At 41.9% G+C, this 23325-nt stretch overlaps 1 protein-coding gene across 2 annotated transcripts in view; it reads left to right on the top strand.

Moving 5' to 3' along the window:
* MCOLN2 (mucolipin TRP cation channel 2) overlaps window positions 1–23325 on the top strand; it is a 57154-nt gene that overhangs the window by 10444 nt on the left and 23385 nt on the right. For both annotated transcript variants that reach the window (XR_008380275.1, XM_053592643.1), the window contains exons 2-6: window positions 7294–7453; window positions 13439–13612; window positions 15456–15609; window positions 22290–22374; window positions 22480–22576. Coding sequence is in view for 1 of the 2 variants with exons in the window: in XM_053592643.1 (XP_053448618.1) it covers window positions 7294–7453; window positions 13439–13612; window positions 15456–15609; window positions 22290–22374; window positions 22480–22576 (670 nt within the window). In the remaining variant the exon portion in view is untranslated. The remainder of the gene's footprint in view (window positions 1–7293; window positions 7454–13438; window positions 13613–15455; window positions 15610–22289; window positions 22375–22479; window positions 22577–23325) is intronic.

Here is a 23325-nt window from a genome sequence, read left to right as displayed (position 1 = left end):
CACGTTTGTTTGGGGGCGAAAAGAAAACCAGCTGGGGACACTGGCCCCATATACCAAGGGTGGTGGGTTCAAACCCAGCCCCGGTCAAACTGCAATAAAAAAAATAGCCAGGCATTGTGGTGGGTCTCTGTAGTCCCAGCTACTCGGGAGGCTGAGGCAAGAGAATCACCTAAACCCAGGAGTTGGAGGTTGCTGTGAGCTGTGATGCCATAACACTCTACTGAGGGTGATAAAGTGAGACTCTGTCTCTAAAAAAAAAAAAAAAAGAAAGAAAGAAAGAAAAAGAAAACCAGCTAGGAGTTAGGTGGGACTAGATCCCACAGAGCTACCGGATGTGGGTTCCTGGTTTGGGGCCTGGGAGGCTGATTGTACCCTCGCTGTGGTGAATATACAGGATGAAGGACAGGGTTAGGAAGTGGCTTGCCTGTCTGCTCCATCCCCTGCTCCTCGTAACAGACAGTTGTGAACAAAAACAAAACAACAAAAACCATTCTGTTCTGGTTCCATGACACCAACACGTGGCATCTGAAGACATTTGGAAGGAAAAGGTGACCATCAGGATTATTTTTTGGTTTTTTGTTGGAGCCAGGAGAAAACTTCTGTTTCTTCAAAGATAAGGAACATGAGCTGGAATAACAAAAAATAAGCACATCTAAGGTTTGCGGGGAGCTCTGAAACCCTAGAGAAGCATTCCCAAATATATTTTTGTAATTTTCCTCCATCAGTTAAAAGAACATCCACCCTTTCTGAGTGTATATTCATTTATATATTGCCTGTGAGACCATATGCAGAAGATAAAATGAACATTGTAAGGGCTTAGATAAGGATATTAAAATGAATTGCCAAGGGCAGGGTGAGGTGGCTTACACCTGCACTCCCAGCACTCTGGGAGACCTCTACATCAGGAAAAAAAACAAGTTCCGTTCTTGTTTGAAGCCAAAGGCAATAGCTGCCAGGGCTATTAGGATATTTGCTTCCAAGATTTCATCATCACGGAAAGGTAGCATGTGCATTTTTCTGGGGCAAAGGTCAAGAGCCTCGTCCTATTCATAGCGATTTATGACCCTAACAAGGTTAAGAATCACTAGTAACTTTTTTTTTTCATAGACACTTTTAGTCGTTGGTTTCATAGGGCTAAAATTGTCGTTGGTCATAAGATAGCTTCAGACTTAGCCAACCTCACACAGCCCTGGTTATCCAGGAAAAGAGCAGGTTTTCCTAATAACTGACAGTTTTGACGTGGTTTCCTCCTACCCTCTCAGGTTTCTTTCTATGTTCTGTTTCCCTTTCCATTCCACCATCTCTAGTTTTTATTTAGCCCACAGTGTGGGTAACTTTTCATTCTTCTAGATCTTGTTTCTTCAAATACTATGGGTTCTTTTCCTTTGATATTTTGGTCTGAATGGTCTGTTCATAAATCTTATAAAAGTCAAGACCATGCCTTTGCTACAGTCTCATGAAGCATAAGTGATCTGTCAGAGTCATGATTGCCCTTCTTCATTTCGTGTAATTGATGGGTCAGTCTATTCCTTAACCATGACGGTTTATGGTGCAGTCTCTGTCAGTCCCCTGATTCGTGATGGACATTGCAGTATTTCTCCTATTTGCTGATCTAATTCTTGCTTATGAAGTTGGGATTGCAGCTTTCAAGTCTCCTGTACCAAAGACCCAGGCAGTGCTCAGCCACAGATGTTGAGTAGACGTGTGTCAAATGAAGGAACATTGTAGTCCTATCGTATTAACCTCTTTTGTTTTTTATTTTTCTGTTTCTTCACTTTGCACCATTTTCCCCCACCATTTTATTTTGTTATAGCAATAAGATGTCTAAGGGTGTGAGGGTGTGTGTGTCTGTGTGTTTGATACATCTACCAGGGTAAACCTACAAATTGGGGATGGGGGCAAGAAAGAGCACTCAGAAAAGTCAAGTTTAGGAAGTTCATTATTTTCCTTAAGATATCAAAATTTTTGAACTAAAATATTACCTTTTCCTCACAAGTTTAAATGTTATTTTAAAACTTAAATTCAACTTATTAAAAAACACCTATTCAGGGCAGCGCCTGTGGCTCAAAGGAGTAGGGCGCCGGCCCCATATACTGGAGGTGGTGGGTTCAAACCCAGCCCCAGCCAAAAACTGCAAAAAACAAACAAACAAAAAAACACCTATTTATCATATACATTTATATTCAGTTTTTTTGTATTTCTATCATTCTGTCCAATTTGATTAGTACTACTACCTTAAATTTCCCCAATTAGCTCATGTATTCTTTTTTTTTTTTTTTTTTTTTGAGACAGAGTCTCACTTGATCACACTTGGTAAAGTGCCCTGTTCTCATAGCTCACAGCAACTTCAAACTCTTGGGCTCAGGCAATCCTTTTGCCTCAGCCTCCCAAGTAGCTGAGACTATAGGTGCCCACCACAACACCCAGCTATTTTTAGAGATGGGGTCTTGTTCTTGGCTCAGGCTGGTCTCAAACTTATGAGCTCAAGCAATTTACCCGCCTCTGCCTCCCAGAGTGCTGTGATTACCAGCATGAGACATGGCGCCCAGCCTTTCATGGACTCTTGAGGGAAATACTTTTCAAGTTAGTTAGTTTCCATTTTTCTTACCTTTCACATTGCTAAAAGCATTGCAACTGCTCCATAAATACCCAAGTGGAACAATTTCTGAAAAGATACTGTAGTATAAATAATGTAACACAATGAGCAATCCTGATATTTATTATTTGCTACTTTTGACCATCTATTTTTAGAGACAGGGTCTCACTTTGCTCAGGCTGGTCTTGAACTCCTGAGCTCAGGCAATCCACCAGCCTTGGCCTCCCAGAGTGCTAGGATTATAGGCGTGAGCCACTGCACTAGGCCTGACAAACACATTTTTGAAGTCTTCACTTTTGAAATGAGACTCATGGTGGTAATTGATTTTTCATTTAAAGGTTTTTTCTTTGTTTTTTCAAAAATTTTCTTACAGATATTTTTACTATGTTGTTTGTCTTCAAAGACAATGCGTGTGAGGTGGGGAAACCACAAACTGTTTTGCTTCTGCTCTCACACCACAGCCACAATTAGCGCTGAAGACCTCTGGGAGCAGATGTGTGGGAATGTCTGCCCACCAATAAGCATGCCTTCAGGTCTGCAGGGGAGACCACCTGCAAGTCTTCTAATTCATTTCTGTTCTGATGCATAGAGAGATCCCACACTCCGAGGGTTCAGTCTCCATACTGTCCCCTTTCAGATACAGCCATGAGTCTGGCCTCCAGGACTGCCTGACTGGCTTCAAGTTGGGGTTCTTAAGACCTTCTTGTTGAGTTCAGTTAATTTACTAAGAAGCTCACCAACTTCAGGGAACCATGTTCCCCGGTTTATTATAAAGGCTATTATAAGGATACGGATGAAGAGATGTGTAGGACGAGGTTCGGGGAAGGGGCAGGGAGCGCCCACGCCCCCCCAGACTGCCCTCTAGGAAGCTCATGTGTTCGGCTACCTGGAAGCTCTCTGAGCCCTGTTCTCTTGAGCCTCTGAGCCTTTTATGGAGACTTCATTGGATAGTTATGAATGACAACCATGTGGAAATGTGGTTGGACAAAAAGGACATGAGCTGATAGAGTGGGGAAGCCCAGCAAGGCCTGCTGTTCTTGACCTGCTTGTAGCATTTCTTCCTCCACGGTCTGAAGCAAGACTTACAATGTGGGTGGGGGTCTTACGACCTAGGATTCTGTATGGCAGGTTGGAGCACCCTTCTCAGCCAGCTCCAAGGCAGACAGGTGTGAAGATCCCTGTCTTGGGGAGAAAGGAGCAGGTGAAAGGAGGGCAGAAGGTCAGAGAGAGAAATTCTGTTTTCACAGGGCTGCTTCTGAAGCCTGAAGTGCCCCAGTGTTATAACACGGGCGTATGGGCATTGTGAGCCAGGAAATGTGGATGAAAACCAGCACGTGTATCTATCAGGGTATCACAGACGGTGAACTTGGTTATTTTCATTATGTCTAATGTTAATGTAGTCAGCACTTTTTCTGTTGTCTGTTTCTAAGTATTCTTGGTTTCCTCGTGTGCTTAGTTATGTTTAAATACCTGCTGGTCATTGTGTTTTACAAGATATTTGTTAGAGTGCCCCCTAAGTCCTAGGATGAACCTCTGGAGAGGTCTGTGTCTGTTTTCAGAGATACAAAATGCAGTTCCAGTCTGGCACCCTCGTCCCCAGGCAAGCTGACATTTGGAAGTTCTCTGACTCAGCCGGTGTGAGGCTCAAAGGTTTGAGCTTCACTTGATGGTGGCCTGGTTTGTGGCCACTACTTCTCAAGATGGGTCTATTTTTTAATTTCCTTTTTCTTCTGTTTTGATTTAGAACCACCTTGGCCTTCTCTGTAGTCCTAAAAGTTTGGGGACAGGCAGTTTCAAGGCCCTTATTTTTCTGAAAGGGGAGCACCATCCCTTTGGGGGCACCATCTAGATATGAGGACAGTCTCCTGTCAGACCCAGGGGCTTAAGTCCTGGCTCCCTTGTTCCTTTTGTGAGGCTACAGAACCAAAGTCTAAGTGTATAGAAAGGGAAGTTAGCTCTGACTTCCCCACAGATCCCCTAAGATTGGGCCAGAAGGCCCTGTTCTCTTTTAAAGGTACTTCCCACTCCTTCTTCCCTGCAGAAGTGTGTACCGTATTCAGGATTTGTCTTTCCCTTTCCTCTTCTTTTTTTTTCCTTTTTCTCCCTCACTCCTTTATTTTTCCCTTTTCTCTTCCCTTCCTTTTTTGCAGGATAGTTCTTAATAATCTAGTCCACTAATCCTGGAAACAGGAGATCTACAAATAAATTTAATACTTGTGAATTATTAACAATGGAGTGTAAGTCTTAAAATGTGCGTTGCCTTTGTATTGGTCCATTTTGTGTTGTTATAGAAGAACACTTGAGACTGACTTGGCTCATGGTTCTGCAGACTGTACAAGGATGGTGCCAGCATCTGCTTCTGGTGAGGGCTTCGGGCATGTTCCAATTAAGGGGAAAGGTGAAGGGGGAGCAGGTGTGTCGTATGGTGAGCGAAGGAGCCAGAGAGGGCCCATGCTGTTTAAACAACCAGTTCTTATGTGAGCTAACAGTAAAGTGAGAACTCACTGAATCCCATAGGAATTCATGACGGATCCTCCCCCATGACCAAACACTTCCCACCAGACCCCACCTCCAACATTGGGAATCAAATTTCAGCATGAGATTTGGAGGAGACATATGTCTAAACTATATCAGACTTCTTTTAAATTTGTTATCAAGGTAGATGAACAGAGATCAGAAGGTCAGTATAAAATTATGTTGTGTAGATGTTTCCAGTAAAAAGATCCCTAAAAATGACCTCCAATTATAAAAACTTCCCAAGAAATGAGTTAATGGAATGATTAGCCTGACTTAATAGAAGTTGCGGGTGCCTCTTGCCTGTAATCCTAGCACTCTGGGAGGCCAAGGAGGAGGATTGTTTGAAGGCAGGTGTTTGAGACCAGCTTGAGCAAGAGCAAGCAAGACCCTGTCTCTACTAAAAATAGAAAAACTGAGGCAAGAGGATTGCTGGAGCCCAAGAGTTTGACTTTTCTTTGAGCTATGACAAAGATGACTCATTAAACTTACCATCAAGACACTTTCTGAAAAAAGAATTCTAACTGAAACTGGCTTAATCCCCAAAGGGTATTTATTGGCTCAAATCGAAAGTCTCCAAATAGATAGCTTCCGAAACAGCTACATCCATCCAGAAACTCCAGTATTGTCACAAGGTTTAGTGTCTTTATTCTGTCTGATTTTCTGTGTTAGCTCCAGTCTCTGTATTTTATGAATTCCACACTCACGGTCTATGGTCTCCAAACTTTGTTGATTAAATGTACAACAGCAAAACCTGAGCATGCTATTCCCAATGTGTGTACATTTATCAATGACATGCTAATATATACTCTACTTTTATGTGTATTATATATGATAAATATTACCTTACATTATTATGTTGCATTCATTCTATAAGTTACATTGCTATGTTATCTGCATATAATATGTATTTCCTTGTTATATTTATTATTAGTAGAGTTCAGTTTTTTAGTTTTATTGTTTTAAAATTATTTAATTTTTAGTATCAAGGGGATACAAATGTTTTTGTTGTGTAGATATCTTTTATAATTCTTAACTCAAGGCTATAAGTCTACCCATCACCTGAATAGTGTTTATTATACCTGTTAGAGGCACAGTTTTTCAGTTTTAAAGATAAAGAAGAAAACAGAAGCAGTAATGGGATTTATACTCCCAGGGGGTTGTCTCGCCCACCCCACTTTGGGGACTATCATTGGAAAGGCTACATGTCTCCGTTCAGCTATCGTAGCAATCCTGTGACTACATCTTATTGGTTCTGTTTGGTCTTGTTTATGTTATGTGCCCATTCCTGAGTCCAGAGTCCTTGAAACAGTACAAGCAAAATTTTACTACTGTAAAGTGACACATATCTGATTAGGCATAAATAGGGAGTTTATTTGAACTTTAAAGCAATTTATATTCTGGAACCTTATAACTAACCACTGATATTTTTTTCCAAAAAGGGAGGACATGATCCTTCTCTCAGTCTAGAGTACAGAACAAAGGTCCTTTTGCTTCCACGATGATCTAACAACTCTATTTCAGGGGTGTCCAACCTGTGGCCCCACACTGATTTTGTGAGGACTGTTTTTTTTTTTTTTTTTTTTGCTTTCCTATAGTGTCAGATATCATGGAAAGTATGCCTGGACCTTTTTTGTTTTTTTTTTTTTTTTTGGCTAATCAGCTTTCATCAGTGTTTATGTATTTAATGTGTGACCTAAGACAACACTTGCTCTTCCAAAGTGTAGCAGAGGGGAAAAAAGGTTGGACACGCCTGCTTAGTCTCTACTAAATTACATTAATTTCATACCTAGAGTATCATGAAAGTGTCCTGTCCAGTTTTTGTCCATACATGTATTCACACCCAACTCACACATACTCACACAGACACACACATGCATGCACACTTTTCCTGAAATGACTTCAGTTACAGATGAACACTTTATATTAAGCTGCGGGAAGGGATGAGTCTTGCAAATAAGATCCTATTTTTTATCATTCTGAAGAATGGCCATTTTGAACCAGAAGAGTGTCTAAGGGGAGAAGCAAGCGATAGGGGTAGATTTCTCAACAGAAAAGGAGTTCACTGGTTGGACAGAGTTTGTTTGTGTGACTCGGAAAAGCATGAGAGCGGAAAGTGTTTTTCAGAAACTTTCTGAGGGACAGCCTGTTCTGGGTATTTAAAAACTAATCTTCCGTGGCAGAAATGCAATGGCGCCTCTTGATTCCGAGGTGAAAGAAGAATGTCTGAGGAAAGACCTGAAGTTTTACTTCATGAACCCTTGTGAAAAATACCGAGCCAGACGCCAGATCCCGTGGAAACTGGGTTTGCAGATTTTGAAGATAGTCATGGTCACTGCACAGGTAATTTACACCATCATCTCCTCCAGTTTCTTCCTTACCCCAAGATGAAACTTCCTTCACATATTCTGTACTTGATTTTGGTTCTGAAAAGTCCACACTCAAGTTCATAAAACTATAAAATGATGTTGACTCTGAAGGGCAGACGATAGGGTGAAGTTCAGTTTAGAAGATGTCTTTATTTTAGTAAGTTATCACAAGGTCATCTCTCTACAGGCCAAGGCTATAAATCCAAAGTGATTTGTGGTCTTGTAATCTCTCGTCTTTCTTCAAATACTCCTTATTCAAATATACTTTTGCAATAGCTTTTTGTTTTTTTCGTGTTCAGACTTATAGCCAGTTTCCTTTTATCAGCAGCAAATGTTCTAAGTACTAACCCCAGGTGCTATTGGGAGTGTCCAAAACTACCTTTGGACCTTTTATTCATATTGTCTATACTTTATCACCAGTATCAGAACAGTCATCAACGTTGCCATCTAGTTTGGGCCTGTGGCATTGACCAGTTTTAAAGAGGCTTCTCTTTATGTAACTGCATTTGAAACTTGTGCCCTTTTAAACCAATAAAACTAAAATATACACTTAAAATAAAACCTCTAAATAGTTCTAGAAATGAGAAAACTGAAGTTGCTTCTTTAATTTCCATTTATACAAAAGGGCTTTTGAGCCTGGAAGCAGTGAGTCACACCTCAAAAATCCCAGCACTCTGGGAGGTCTAGGCGGATGGATTGCTTGAGCTCTGGAGTTCCAGACTAGCCTGAGCAAGAGCAAGACCCTGTCTTTACTAAAAATAGACAAATTAGCCAGGCATTGTGGTGGGTGCCTATAGTCCTAGCTACTCTGGAGAAAGGCTGAGACAAGTGTATCACTTGAGCCCAAGAGTTTGAGGTTGCTGTGACCTATGACACCATAGCACTCTACTTAGAGTGACAGAGTCAGGCTCTGTCTTAAAAAAAAAAAAAAGACTGGGTGGGGTGCCTCTTGCCTGTAATCCTAGCACTCTAGGAGGCCAAGGGGGTGGATTGCTTGAGCTCAGGTGTTTGAGACCAGCCTGAGCAAAAGCAAGACCCTGTCTTTACTAAAAATAGAAAAACCGAGGCAAGAGGATTGCTTGAGCTCAAGAGTTTGAGTTTGCTGTGAGCTATGATGATGCCACGACACTCTACCCAGGGTGACAAAGCAAGACTCTTTCTCAAAACAAACAAACAAACAAAACACGAAGGGGGCTTTTGGTTGTATGACATGGTGTCTACCAGCTCATTAAGTTGTCGTGAAAGACTTCAAAAGAAACAAGGTTGAGATACAGGACACTGTTAAATGTACATGCCTGTTATTAGCTTTTTTCATTCTTGGTTTTGAAGTTTTAGATTTGGCGACCAATAACTTAGCTGTATCGTTAGCATTACTTGGAAGGAGAAGAAATAATACTCTCTTTTGTCATTTAGTTAATTTTAATTGTTTCCCGATTTCTTCTCTTGCTAAAACCAGCTTCTATTTCAACCTTTTGATTTACTAATATTACCAAAATTGTAAACTCACCCAGGCACAGAACATCATTGCCAACTTTGACTAACCTTCTTAGTTCTGAAAACCTGCATCTACTTTTGTTTTTCCATATTTACCATCTTCTCACTAGCACAGACTCTTATATCTTTACTTAATAAAAAGTATGTATTTTCAGCTCGGTGCCCTTAGCTCAGCAGTTAGGGTTAGCTTATACACCAGGGCTGGTGGGTTTGAACCTGGCCCCAGCCTGCTAAACAAACAAACAGCCTGGTGTTGTGGCAGGCGCCTGTAGTCCCAGCCACTGAGGAGGCTGAGGCAAGAGAATCTCTTGAGCCCAAGAGTTTGAGGTTGCTGTGAGCTGTGACGCCACGGCTCTCTACGGAGAGCAACAGAGTGATACTCTGTCTCAAAAAAAAGAAAAAAGTATTTATTTTCAGATATGTTTCTGGGAACCTATAATTTACTTTTCATGTGGATGTATGCTGTCCTCCCTAATAAAATTAGAAGGGATTAAACTGTTTTCCCCTGTAGCATCATTCTAATTAATTTAGTATTTGGGTGATAACTGATTAGAGCAGATTTCTTGACTACCTCCCTTCCATCCAATCCCACTTTCCCCTTCTCTTCTTTTTCTTTTAGTGCTACATTCCCACGTCCCATGGGATGGGTGACCTTTTATCAAGATCGATGGGGATGAAACTTTAAACACTCTTACTCTGCATTCTGCAGTAACTTATAAACTCAAGGGTGCTGTCTACATTCTTGGCCAGTTCTACTCTTTCCCACAATCTTTTCCAGACTACACTTAATGAGCATTTTTGTTTGTTTGTTTTATGTTACATTCTCAGTACATTTTAAGATCTAGGTAGTGAGACCAAGATACAATTCTGTTGTCAACTCCTTTTTAAAAATAAAGGCATTCATAGCCGGGTGTTGTGGCGGGCGCCTGTAGTCCCAGCTACTTGGGCGGCTGAGGCAAGAGAATCGCTTAAGCCCAGGAGTTGGAGGTTGCTGTGAGCCGTGTGAGGCCACGGTACTCTACTGAGGGCCATAAAGTGAGACTGTCTCTACAAAAAAAATAAAATAAAATAAAGGCATTCAACCAATACCAGCCGTCCTTACTGCTGCTCTGCAGGGGTGTTTGGTTCTGGGACAGCAAAAAGGGGACTTCCGACTCAGGATTTGTCTTCTTTCAGAGATGCTTTGAAAATCCCAGCCCTTCTCTGATGCTGAGCCATATATGTGGATCTTGGGTTTTCTATGAACAATTGAATGGAGGAAATTTTCTGCTCCTGATGCCAAGTGGGGGTGGTTCCAAGCAGAGATTACAACTCTGTGTCCTCTCATTCCCAAGTTGAGTTGACGAGATTCAAGTTTAAATAAGGTGGTGCCTTCAAATATTAGCAGATTATAGGACACATTCTTGGTAAATTTGTCCATTCCCTACTTTAATATTTTGTGTTTCTTTAGCTTCACTATGAGTGTGGGAGTAGAGTTAGGCTGGCAGCATTTTGGTTTAAGGGGCACTGTGGTCATGCGGCTGAGAGAATGTACAGGTTCTAAAGTTAAACAGACCTGAGTTCAGATCTTCACTCCAACACCTTATAGATGTCCCTACTTCGATAAATTACTTGACCTCAGATTGTCTCCATATAACATGGGGTCACATCTACCGACCGATTCAGTATTGGACCCTGACATGGTGACGGGGACTATTTCATTTTCTGAGCAGGGAAAAAAGAAAAATAAACTCCCTGTCTTTGTGGTGTTCACTTGAACAGCTCTTTCATAGAGGTTTAGGGAATTAAATGAACCATAATTATTAAAAATTTTTAGCTAAGTGCCTGGTACTCAACAGATAAGATTTGTCGTTCAACACCAGGCAGTGTTGATCTTGCCAACACCGTATCCCAGCTTTGCAGAGTAAGCACTCAGCAAACCCTGGTTGAAGAACTTACTTCACGTGGGCAGGTACTGGGTTTCTTTTTTTCTCCATAGAAGAAAAAATCATTATTTTTCATAAAACCTTGAAATAGTTATGTGGTTCTCTAGTTTACCTTTTTAGCTTTCAAAGAGCAACATAACCCTTTCTGACTTCTCCTGTAGGCATAACTGACAGACATCACATGCTTGGAAGAACTTTCCTTGAAATAGCTGGGTCTGGGCACTTGCTGGGTCTGAGCACTTGCTGGCTCTTTTGACTTGGTATTTGGGGAATGTGACATGGTCAGATTCACAGACTAAAGGGTGATATCTATGTACATTCTCAAACTGTAGTTGATTTTCATAATTCTAAAAAGCTGGCACTTAGACTGTTTTTATGAGAAGTGTCCCAGAGACAACTGTGGAAGGAAATTGTTTGTGTAACATAACAAAGATGAAGACTGGTTTTTATTCTAGTTAGTGACTTTGGCAGTTTAATAGAGCTTAATCTCAGTTTCTATGTAATGAAATGGGGATAATAGTAACATTTTCATAGGGTGGTTGTAGGGTAAAGGAGATAATATGTGTAAAGCAGTTAGTACAGCACTTAGCATATAATTGCTGAAAAATGGTGGCTGTTATTTTTAATTAGTCTTTTAAGAAACATCAGACAAAATGTAAAAGCTAAAAAACATAAACCACTTAAAAAAATCCTCATGCCAGTTTGCATATGTAAATTAACAGTTTTATTTGAATTGCTCATGATCCACATCTTTTTTTTTTTTAGAGACAGTCTCACTTCGTTGCCCCTCGGTAGAGCGCTGTGGCATCACAGCTCACAGCAACCTCCAGCTCTCAGGCATAGGCGACTCTCTTGTCTCAGCCTCTTGAGTAGCTGGGACTACAGGTGCCCGTCACAACACCCAGCTATTTTTTGTTGCAGTTTGGCCAGGGCAGTGTTTGAACACGCCACCCTCGGCATATGGGGCCAGTGTCCTACTCACTGAGCCACCCATAATCCACATCTTGCATATGATCGTTCGGAGATAGCATATTGAACCCTGGGATGACAACAAATGCCAGAACTATCTGGGTCACCTGGATAAACTTGCTAATTTCACACATGAAGAAACAGTCCCAGGATGCTTTGGTGACTTAGTTGAGTGAGAACTTGGGCAAACTTTCCAGAACCTCTCTGTTTTATAAGGCAGCCGAGGAGATCGCTTAAGGAGATGGGGAAAGGTGTGTGAGGCTTATAGAGTTCTGACTTCACCATTACTACAGCCTGTGTGTGTGTGAGAGAGACAAGAGAGAGGGGATGAGAACGAGAGTGTGCGTATGTGAAAGAGAGAGAGAGATGGAGAGACGGAGCTTGAGGGAGAGAGAGTGGAAGAGAAAAAGCGGGAGAGCAGGGGAAGAGAGGGAGAGAGAGAGGGGGAGAGAGAGGGAGAGAGAGAGGGAGAGAGGGAAGGGGAGAGAGAGGGGGAGAGAGAGCTTGTTTCCTATATTTTTTGCGAAATTTGGTGCTGGCTAGTTTCTCCATTCATTGAATTCCAAGAAGAAAACTTTCACTCGGTAAGTCAGCCCTCAGGCACCTGACCTTGTGCTTTAATACAGCATAAGGGGGAATCAACAGTGTTTGATCAGGAACAGATGGGCGCTTGGTGACAATAAATGCCGAGACAGCTTATAGGCAAAGCAGCCTTGTTATTCTTTCAAATGCTTTGATATTGTAGATCTTGGTTGGAGAAATTCTTAGGTGTAAATCTCATGTAAGAATTCTTGCAAAGCTGGATTAATTAAATTCCTTTGAGAATTATTACCTCCTCATTGGAATAAGTATTTAGGTAGGCCACGTTTCAAAAACATTTTTAAAAGCTACATGAAAACTGGGCAGCGCCTGTGGCTCAGTCGGTAAGGCGCCGGCCCCATATACCGAGGGTGGCAGGTTCAAACCCGGCCCTGGCTGAACTGCAACCAAAAAATAGCCGGGCGTTGTGGCAGGCACCTGTAGTCCCAGCTACTCGGGAGGCTGAGGCAAGAGAATCGCTTAAGCCCAGGAGTTGGAGGTTGCTGTGAGCTGTGTGATGCCATGGCACTCTACCGAGGGCCATAAAGTGAAACTCTGTCTCTACAAAAAAAAAAAAGCTACATGAAAACATAGTGTGATTTGAAAAACACATACAATTTCTAAATAGTAAATCAATAAAAATGAGTTATTGCTTTATTTACTAAGTAATCAAATATGAAAACAGTTATTTGAAATCCAATTATAAAAAAGTGGATTCAGATTTAACTGGAGTCTTTCTTTCTTAGCAGTGGGGTCCTTAGTCACTGGAAATAGTAATCTCTTTTAATTTTATGCTACTTTGAATTGCTGATGGAGTTTAATGAAGCTATTGTTTGGGATTTGTGTTTTGACATTGATGCTAGTTATATAAACCCCCAAATTGATCTTTTGCTTCTGCTAGTTTCTAGGCGAGGGTATATGATAATGGGAAGTCATTTGCCTCCCTGGTAAATGGTGATGTTGATGTGCTCCTATTTGATTTTCTTTTCCAGCTTGTTCGTTTTGGTTTGAGTAACCAGCTGGTAGTTGCTTTTAAAGAAGATAACACAGTGGCTTTTAAGCACTTGTTTTTGAAGGGATATTCTGGTATAGATGAAGATGACTACAGCACCAGTGTCTATACGCAAGAGGACGCCTATGACAGCATCTTTTTTGCTATTAATCAGGCAAGTGTTCTGTGGTTGCAAATGACCTATACTTTCAGAATATATTGATACATGGCCTTCTCTTAGCAAACACACACAAATTATACATCTCTGAAAACATTCTGATGTAAATTTTGCATAATTTGCCAAAAATATGTGTTGCTATTTCTGAAGCTGTATTTCCACACAATAGAGTTGGCCTATTTTGGATTTTTCTTTACGATTTATCTTTTTTATTTATCTCTTCCCACCCACTACTTTGGGGAGGTTACCCCAAATCAAATAGCCAGTAGATTTGTCATCAGGAAATTTGATGAATACCTGATATGAAATCTAAGACTCAGTGGTCTCAGTTTTGATGTCTTAGCATTAATAACCCCAGCTGAATCTTCAGAACACGGATATGGTATAGTTGTATCCACACAGGCACGAGAGGATGGATTGGTGGACCTGAAGAAAGAACTTAGAGGAGAGAAACTGTTCTTGTTCTTTTTCAGTTTTTCAATAAATATTCAAGTACCTAGTATTTAGCAGGTATTATTTATCATGGATGGGGATATAGCAGTGAATGAAACAGATAAAAACTGTGCCCTTAGAGAGTTTAATTCTAGAGGGGAGAAATAGGCAAACGAAAAGAAGCAAAATATATTGTATTAAATGCCAACTCCCTGAAAACACGATCCCAAAAATTTGCTGAGCTAATTCCTTACAGTGGTAAGGGAGATCTGCCTTGATCATTCTCAGGAGCGCCTTGGGGAGACAGGGAGTTCCTCAATGTGGTAGGAGCGTGATAAGATCAGGGCAGAGTAGTTTAGGATCCCTTGTAGGGGGCAAGTTTCAAAGAAAAGTCTTGGAGTTGTTACCACACTAAATCTCCAAATTGGTGTCTAAATAAGGGTTTTTTTAATGTTCCTAAAATAAATAGTACAGTTATTTGCAACTTTTATGTTCCAGGGGCAAAGCTTCTTGGAATAGTAAAGCCAGATTAATGAAGATGGGGCTGGTAAGCCTTGTTAGTGCAGGCAGTCAAACAGTAAAGTGGTGCTAATGTCAGCTAACGTAAGGTCATGTAGGTTGGCTGCGTTGATGCAAGCTCTGGGGGAAGGGTGTGTGGCCTGGGCCAAAGAAGTGGTAACTGTTAAAGAATCAAGCAGGAAAGGAAGTGGGGAGTCCCTGGGCGTGGTGATGGGCCTTTGCAATTTTATTTTTAATTAACAAACAGTATTTGTATATGTTATACATTTATGGGGTACAAAGTGCTGCTTTAATGTTTATCTGCAGTTTTCACTGGCAAGAGAAGGCCTCACTGAGGTGGTGATATCTGAATTGAGAACTGAAGGAGTGTGAACCAAGCAGGGGATACCGTGGGGATACCTGGGCTCCAGGCAGAGGGAACAGCCAAGGCCAGAGGCTGAAGTGTGCCTGGCCACCTCCAGGAATTGCCCGGAGCCAGTGGACAGCAGTAGGGATGAGGTCAGAGAGACAAGGCAGGACCTCGATGTTGGCTGTCCATGAGATGCAGCCATCTGTACATGTGTTTACTTTAACTTAGGGCCCTGTGAGGCAGCGTGTTCCTGCACTACCTGAGAAAAGTTCTTTCCAATAACTTCAGTGGGGAGGTTCTATTGAGGCAGGTTGTAAGCAATAAAAAGTAGTAAAATTGAGGGTGGCGCCTGTGGCTCAAAGGAGTAGGGTGCCACCCCATATACCGGAGGTGGCAGGTTCAAACCCGGCTTTGGCCTAAAAAAAAAAGACAACTGCAAAAAACAAAAAAAAAAGTAGTAAAGTTGGATAGCATATGCTATAGCTTGTGGTCAAATGTTTAAAAGTTCACATGTGTTTTTATTTAACTATTTTTTAATAGTATCATCATCTAAAGGACATTGCCCTGGGGACCCTTGGCTATGGAGAAAATGAAGACAATAGAATTGGCTTAAAAGTCTGTAAGCAGCACTACAAGAAAGGGACCATGTTTCCTTCCAATGAGACACTGAGCATGGACAGTGACATTGAGATAGGTAAGGCAATGCCGATTTCTTTATATGTCTTTATCATCGGTGCGGTGAGAGCAGAAACGCCCTCAGGTGCTGGCAACCAGATGGAACAGCGAGGCTCTTCGGAGCCAGCCTGTTGGAGAGTGCCACTTTTGACCTTTGCCTACAGAGGGCTCTGGCTCAAGAAACTATAGCATTTGTGGATCATTTGGGGTGCAATTCAAGAATTTTGGTTTTGGGATAAAGCAGGTATTTCCTAGTGTTTAAATTTTATCCTCCCCATGAAGGAGCAACTAGACTTTTTGAAAAAATGTGCATTAAATGAAATAATATATGTAAAAATGCTTTATACTCTTGTTCTTATTTATAAAGTGTTTAAGTGCTCTTTAAAGCATGAATAACTCATTTCTTTTTTTCAGGAGACTGGTTGGCAAAAAGTTAATAGCTAACCATGTGGAATTGTTTCGTGCCATTTTGTTAACAATTTAAAAGAACACTATATGTAAGTGCAAAGTGTTTGACAAGACTTTGTGGGTTTTGTTATTCACTCACCACACCTCTGGCGTATAGCTGCCAGGTCAAGACACTCAGTTTTACATACTGGGGTTGCAAAGATTAATTAATGTGGTTCCTCAAGTACCTATCAGTCCAGGAGTAGAGGTCTGAATAGCAGTTTAAATTCAGAATGGTTTTTTTTTAAAATGAGAACATCACATTTGACCACATTTCAGTGCATTGACAATATTCCTATAATTTGACCTTGAGGTACCCTGTTAACGCAACAGAAGGACACCTCTATATGATAGAGGTTTTAATTCTGCTTCTGCGGGCTGCCTGTGAGTGTGTGTGCTGGCACCCTCAGGACCCTGGGGTGTCCGGCTCCCAGGCTGCTTTCACAGACCATTTGGAGGCTAAGTTTCACGGCCAGCAACACTGAAAGGTGGCTTGTCTTATCGCCCTGGAGGCTTCTGCTAACCTAAGATCTATCTGTTGTCCCCCTGCAGGGGTTCAGCATGGCTTGCTCTTCCTTTCCCTCTAGTGTGTGTCTCCCTGTGGGTGATTTCCTATAGCTGTGACAAGAGGACTAGCTAGGTGGGGCTGTCACCCTGGGTTGCAAGTGAGCCATCTGTCACCTGCCCTTTTAAAAATGTGCACCCCAAACTGTATACACCATATGGCTATTTTCCAGTGATTCAAATGCTGTTTTTTTCTCAATTGATTTTTCCTGGAAAAATTGATTAAAGAATGGTCAAAGTCCGTATCAGTAGCTAGACAGGCCAGGGTTTGCTGGAAAGCAGGATTTATTCCCGGATCACTGGTCAGTGGGGCCTGGTTCATTTCCTTTCAACCAGAATATGGAATACTTTTAACTGAATGGACAAAAGTTGATTATTAACTTGACCTTATCTTTTTTTTATCACTGTCGGTAGAGTGCCTGGCATCACACAGCTCACAGCAACCTCCAACTCTGGGGCTCAGCCGCCCGAGTAGCTGGGACCACAGGTGCCTGCCACAATGCCCGGCTATTTTTTTGTTGCAGTTTGGCCAGGGCCCAGTTTGAACCCACCACCCTCAGTATATGAGGCTGGTGTCCTACTGACTGAGCCATAGGTGCCACTAAATTGACCCTTAAGAGAGATTTCTTAAGCAGGTTAATTATAATCTTTGACTTATTAAATATAACTTGTCAAAGAGAATCTTTTGATGCATCTATTCAAAAGGTGTAAAGAAGATTTTGAGAATATTTGATCCTGGATGTGAACCCCACTTTTCTTTTCTTTTCTTTTTCTTTTTTCTGTTTTTGCAGTTTTGGCCCGGGCTGGGTTTGAAAAGCGCCCTACTCCTTTGAGCCACAGGCGCCGCCCAGCCCCACTTTTCTTGAACACATCGGAGGAACTATGCAGACGATATAAATAGGAATTGAGTTTGGCGTCATTAATTTAGGTGGGTGAACTAGCAGCAGCTGTTTTAGACTCAGTTTACTACTGAGAGAATCATTCCTTCATTGTGCTGAACGCAGACTTGCCTCTTAGCTTTCCCTGTGTGCCACAACTGATTGTGTAGCCCACCTGCTTTAGAGATGTTTGAAAGTGAAAACATTTTGTCTCACGATGAATGAAATACAGGAGAAAAACACCTAGGACAGTGTCTGGCACACAGACTACGTCAGTCCCTTCTTTCGGAATGTAAACTTCTTTCAGATCAGTTTAATTTTTCTTTTTACTTCACTTTAGAATAAGAACGTTAGAGATAAAAGGACCTTAAAAAAGCACCAGCGTGGCCCTCGTTTTACAGGCGAGGAAACTAATGCTCAGTCAAGGTAGGCAGGTACACCAAGATCATGCAGTGAATTAGTGATTGGAGGTCTTTGCTCTCAAAGACCAACAACATGGACTTGACCTGGGAGCTCAGCCCCCATCCCCTGATCCTGAATCCAAACGTGGATCTTGATGAGATCCCAGGTGATTAAGTTAACTTTTTGAAGCATTGATTCAGTGTTTTCCAACCGAAGATCTTTCCCTTCACATAAGCATCTTTTTGTTCCCTTTTACTGACTTCTTCACCTCCTGTCCTCAGTGCCCTCTGTACCCAGCTCAGGTACCCGTTCCCATCAGTGTCCCTCCCTCACAACACCGTCAGGGTGCTCGCCGCTCCTTTCTCACCTGGACCCCCTCCAGGGCCATTGGTCCCCAGCCTCTTCCTCCGCCCCATGCAGCTGGTGTGTACAGGATGCTGGTGCCAGAGCACACTTCTTCTGCAGGCCACCCTATGTCCCTTGCATGGCCTCTTCCAGCCTCAAGTTACAAAGGAGTGCAGAGCCGAGGCCACAGTCAAAAGCCTCACCTGAGCGGCAGGGCCCACCCTTCAGCTCCTGAGAAGTCATGCCCTCTCTCTCTGGCACCCAAATTTACCCCTCTAACCCAAATTTCTCTCCTGAGGGCCACACGCCTCATTATCTTCAACTGGCTACTTGACAACTCCATTGTGTTGCCTAGTGGAGATGTCAAACTTGTGTCCCACAGAACATCTCAGACCTCCCCCATCTCTCTGCTTACCCTGGCCCAACCTGTTCCTTTCTCAGGCTTCCTCACTTTGGAAAAGGACACTAATGCTTTCCTGCCATACTGTGACAAGCCCAGTGGCTCAAACCCCACACTTGAAGTAGCTGGTTTTTCCATTTCCACTGCCACCACTGCGGTCCGAGCTGCTGCTTGCTTAGAGGTCTCCCTGGCTCCCTCCTCCTCCTCTGCCTGCCCTGCCTCACAGCAACCTCAGTGGTAAATCAGGTCATGTCACTTCCTGGCTTAGAAACCATTAGTGGCTGCCCATTCCATTTAGAATAAAATTCACAGGAATCCGTGGCCACCTGCCTGCCTCCCCGCCTCCTCTGTACCTCATTTCTCTGCTGTCACATCATCCTTTCTGTTGGTTGAACAAGCAGGCTCTTTCTTGCCCGGAGGCTTTATTGATTGCTCTGAGGGAAGTAGTAACCCCCTGGGTCTATACACAGCTGATTCTTTTTCCTTTAGGAAAATGGTTTCAGCTCAAACATCTTAGCACCTTGAGAGTCATTCCCTGACCACCTTTCTTTCCTAAGGTGGGGCTGTCCTACCTGATCTCAGTCACTCTTCTCCATCTTCATAGAACTTCTCACGTGGTGAAATTATTTTGTGTGTGTGTATGTGTGTATATGATCTATGATATATAATAATTTCACTATGTTAGAAGTACTGTATATATATATTTAATCCCCCCACTAGAATGTGAGCTCCATGGAGGTGGTGACCAAGTCTGTCTCGCTCATTGCTTTACCTTCAGCGCCGAGCATGGTGTGCGGCTTTCAGCAAGTATTGGCTGAATAAATGAATGAGTTGGGTAGGGAGCCTGGGCCTCTGATGTTCTCAGAGATCAGCCCCCTCGGTGTGATGGGAACAGGTGGATTTAAATTTTGGACAAACAGCTACCTATGTGCCCTTGAGGAACTTTCTCAGCTTTTCTGTACCTTAGTTTGTCCATCTGTGGAAAGGCAGATAGCTCCTGTCTCACAAGCTGTTTGAGGATTCAACAGCACGAGGCCTTCATTGAGAGGACACCTCCAGCCCTAGCATGGTATGGAGTAAGTGCCCAGTATGTTTTTGCTATTTTTATCAGCATCAGTCTTTTCCTGGCTGAAAACAAGATTCTTTTTGATGAGTTATTCTCACTGTATTGAGGTCTAGTCAGGAAACCAACACTGAATTGTTTCTTGACACTAATACTTTATTTGCCAAACACAGGGAGACACACTCCGTAAAATCTACCTTTTTAAATAAAATATTATGCCTGTTGAGCTGTTGAGTTAGTTCTGTGTCTCTGTTTTTGGCTCAGGGAGCCTAATTTTCTTTTTTTTTTCCTCTTTTCTTTTTTTTATTGTTAAATCATAGCTGTGTACATTAGTGCAATCACCTGTACCCATTCTAAGATGCACCATAGATGTGGCCCCACCCATTACCCTCCCTCCACCAAAACCTCCCCCCTCCCTTCCCCTTCCTTAGCCCTTTCCCCACAGTCTTGTGCTATAGTTGGGTTATGGTCTTCATGTGAAAGGCTTCATAGTAGGGCTGAGTACATTGGAAACTTTTTCTTCCATTCCTGAGATACTTTGCTAAGAAGAGTATGTTCCAGCTCCATCCATGTAAACATGAAAGAGGTAACGTCTCCATCTTTCTTTAAGAGGGAGCCTAATTTTCACTAAACATAAGTGTGTCCCACACGCCAGGACCTATTAGGAGTGCCAGCTATATGGTAGGCAAGAGTGTTTAACGAGGTACTACATAGTCGTGTTTTTGATCTCAAAGACCTTACACTTGAAGGGATAAATAAGCAAGTTAAGAGTTGGAATTGTGAGATAACACTCTTAAAGAATTAGCCATTGGGTCCACCAAGGACTCTCTTGAGCACCTTCTGGGTGCCAGGCACTGAACTAGGCCTTGTCTTTTCCATTTAGGCAACATGGGGTGGGGGTGGGAGGCTGGGGAAGGGGCAGCTGTGCTGGTTTCACACTTGTTCTGCCTCTAGGTGTCTGTGACTTTGAAAGGTGCACCTTGCTAGGCCTCCTGGCTTCCTGCCTGTGAAGCGAGGGTGTTAGACTATATAATAATGGGACAAATTTACATGTGAGGCTCTGGAATCTTTCTTCTATAGTTTATGGCTCATAATTTGTTTTTACTTGAATATAACCTGAGCTCCTTTCCTTTCTCTTTATGTTTTATTTTGAAGAAGACTTAAAAGAAAAGTTAGGAAATAGCACAAAGATTTGCTCTCCAATTGCAATCCAGATTTCCCAAATGCTAACATTTTATCACATTTGTTTGATCATTTTTCCTTTGCATAAATATTTCTCCTAAAGTAACAGACGTACTATTTATTTACCTCTAAATACTTTGGTGTGCATTTACTGCAAACAAGGACATTCTCCTCCATAAGTACTGTACAGTGCCCAAGATGATGAATTAACATTGACCCAATACTCTCAAGTCCTACTCACATTTCATCCGTTGTCTTAATGTTCTTTATATCAGAATAAAAACATTCCCTTCTGCGCCTTCCAGGATGCTGCCCAGGTTCACATCTGGCATGGAGTTGTCATGTCTTTTCAGTCTCTTTTTAATCTGGAGCAAGATAAAATTCCTTTTTTTTTTTATTGTTAAATCATAGCTGTGTACATTAGAGCAATCAAGGGGTACAATGTGCTGGTTTCATATACAATCTGAAATATTCTCATCAAACTGTTCAACGTAGCCTTCACGGCATTTTCTTAGTTATTGTACGTAGACATTTGTATTCTGCCTTTAGTAAATTTCGCCTGTACCCATTCTAAGATGCACCGTAGGTGTGGCCCCACCCATTACCCTCCTTCCACCCTAACCTCCCCCCTTTCCCCTTCCTTGGCCCTTTCCTCATAGTCTTGTGCCATAGTTGGGTTATAGCCTTCATGTGAAAGCTATAATTTAGCTTCATAGTAGGGCTGAGTACATTGGATACTTTTTCTTCCATTCCTGAGATACTTTGCTAAGAAGAATATGTTCTAGCTTCATCCACGTAAACATGAAAGAGGTAAAGTCTCCACCTTTCTTAAGGCTGCATAATATTCCATGGTATACATGTACCACAATTTGCTAGTCCATTCCTGGGTTGATGGGCACTTGGGCTTCTTCCATGACTTAGCAATTATGAATTGGGCTGCAATAAACATTCTGGTACAGATGTCTTTGTTATATTGTGATTTTTGGTCTTCTGGGTATAAAATTCCTTGGTTTTGTTTGTTTGTTTAACTTGTATGATCTTGACATTTTTTAAAGAGTAGAATGAATATCCCTTGATTGGGCTTTTCTGTTTCTTCCTGAGTAGATTGAGGTGATGTGTTTTTGGCAGGAATACCATGCAAGTGATGTTGTGTCCTCCTCAGGACGTTGTATCAGGAGGTGCACGTGTCTATTTTCTCATTACTCGTGATGTTAACTTTGACCACGTGGTTAGTGTGGCCTCTGCCAGGTTCTCCACTGTAAGGTCACTGTTATTCTTCCCATGTAATTAGTAAGCATTTTCTGGGGAGATACTTCAATACTTTCTAAGTATCCTGCTTCTCCTCACACTTTTGCCCATGAATTTTAATAGCTGATTCTTGCCCAAAACAACCATTTCTTGTTCTTTCATTGCCCTAGATTGCCTTCACTTAGACCTCCAGGCCCTCTCCAGGAACTCTGAGGACTGGAAGAACTCATCATTCTTCAGACTGGAATTTTATCGGTAAATACATTTTTAAAGTCTCATTTTCCAGGAAATGAGGGTAGGGGAAGTGGAATAGGATAGTAAGATTATGATAATTTACACCTTTTCATATATTTTATTCAGGCTCCTAAAAGTTGAAATCTCCTTTCGACTCAAAGGCATTGACCTGCAAACAATTCATTACCGTGAGTTACCAGACTGTTACGTCTTTCGGAATACGGCAAGTGTCTTCATTTTACCAAGCCACTTTCTCTTATTTCTCCCTACTCTCTTTGTAGATGCAGAGTATAAAACACCCTGGTGTATCCATGAATTAGATGCGTTTGTGTTTCAAACAGATTTGATGATATGTTATGGTATTGTTGATCCAGAGACCATTACTTCTGACCGACGAAGCAAAACCTTTTCAACTTTTAAAAACTAGATTTCTGGGTTGAAAGAAGAATTTTAAAAATCGGCTTTGACCTCCTACTCTTCTAATATGTTAAAAAAAAAGTTCATGACAAGAATTTTAAGTATGTATAGCAGCGGTTCTCAACCTGTGGGTCGCAACTCCTTTGTAACAATGAAAATATATCGCAGCCTTAGGAAGGTTGAGAACCACTATCTATAATTTTACTACCAGCTTCTAAGGAAGGTCTCTTTAGAAACATTGTCACAAATGTTTTCCAACCTTGAGGCAGAAATTGCCCCCTTGATCTGAAGGCTGGTCTGCAAAGGTACAGTTGCTTTTGGGAGGGGGCGTGTGTAGTAGAAGAGATTGTCCACTTTGTGGGGAGAGTAAGCTGCCTTCTCACTTTGATCCACCTTCTCTCTCCTTCCATTTGTCTTGTCTCCTCTGTGTCCTTCTTTCTGTGCTTTTTTTGTTCCCTCTGTCCTTTCCTTTCCTGTTTGAAGAGCTAAGCTGGGATGCTTAGCTGGAAGTCATGTACACTCCCTTTTAGCAATTCATAAGAGTGCTTCATTTAA

This window comes from Nycticebus coucang, chromosome 5, assembly GCF_027406575.1.
Source record: "Nycticebus coucang isolate mNycCou1 chromosome 5, mNycCou1.pri, whole genome shotgun sequence".
NCBI lineage: Eukaryota > Metazoa > Chordata > Mammalia > Primates > Lorisidae > Nycticebus > Nycticebus coucang.
This window is presented reverse-complemented; position numbering and strand designations above follow the sequence as displayed.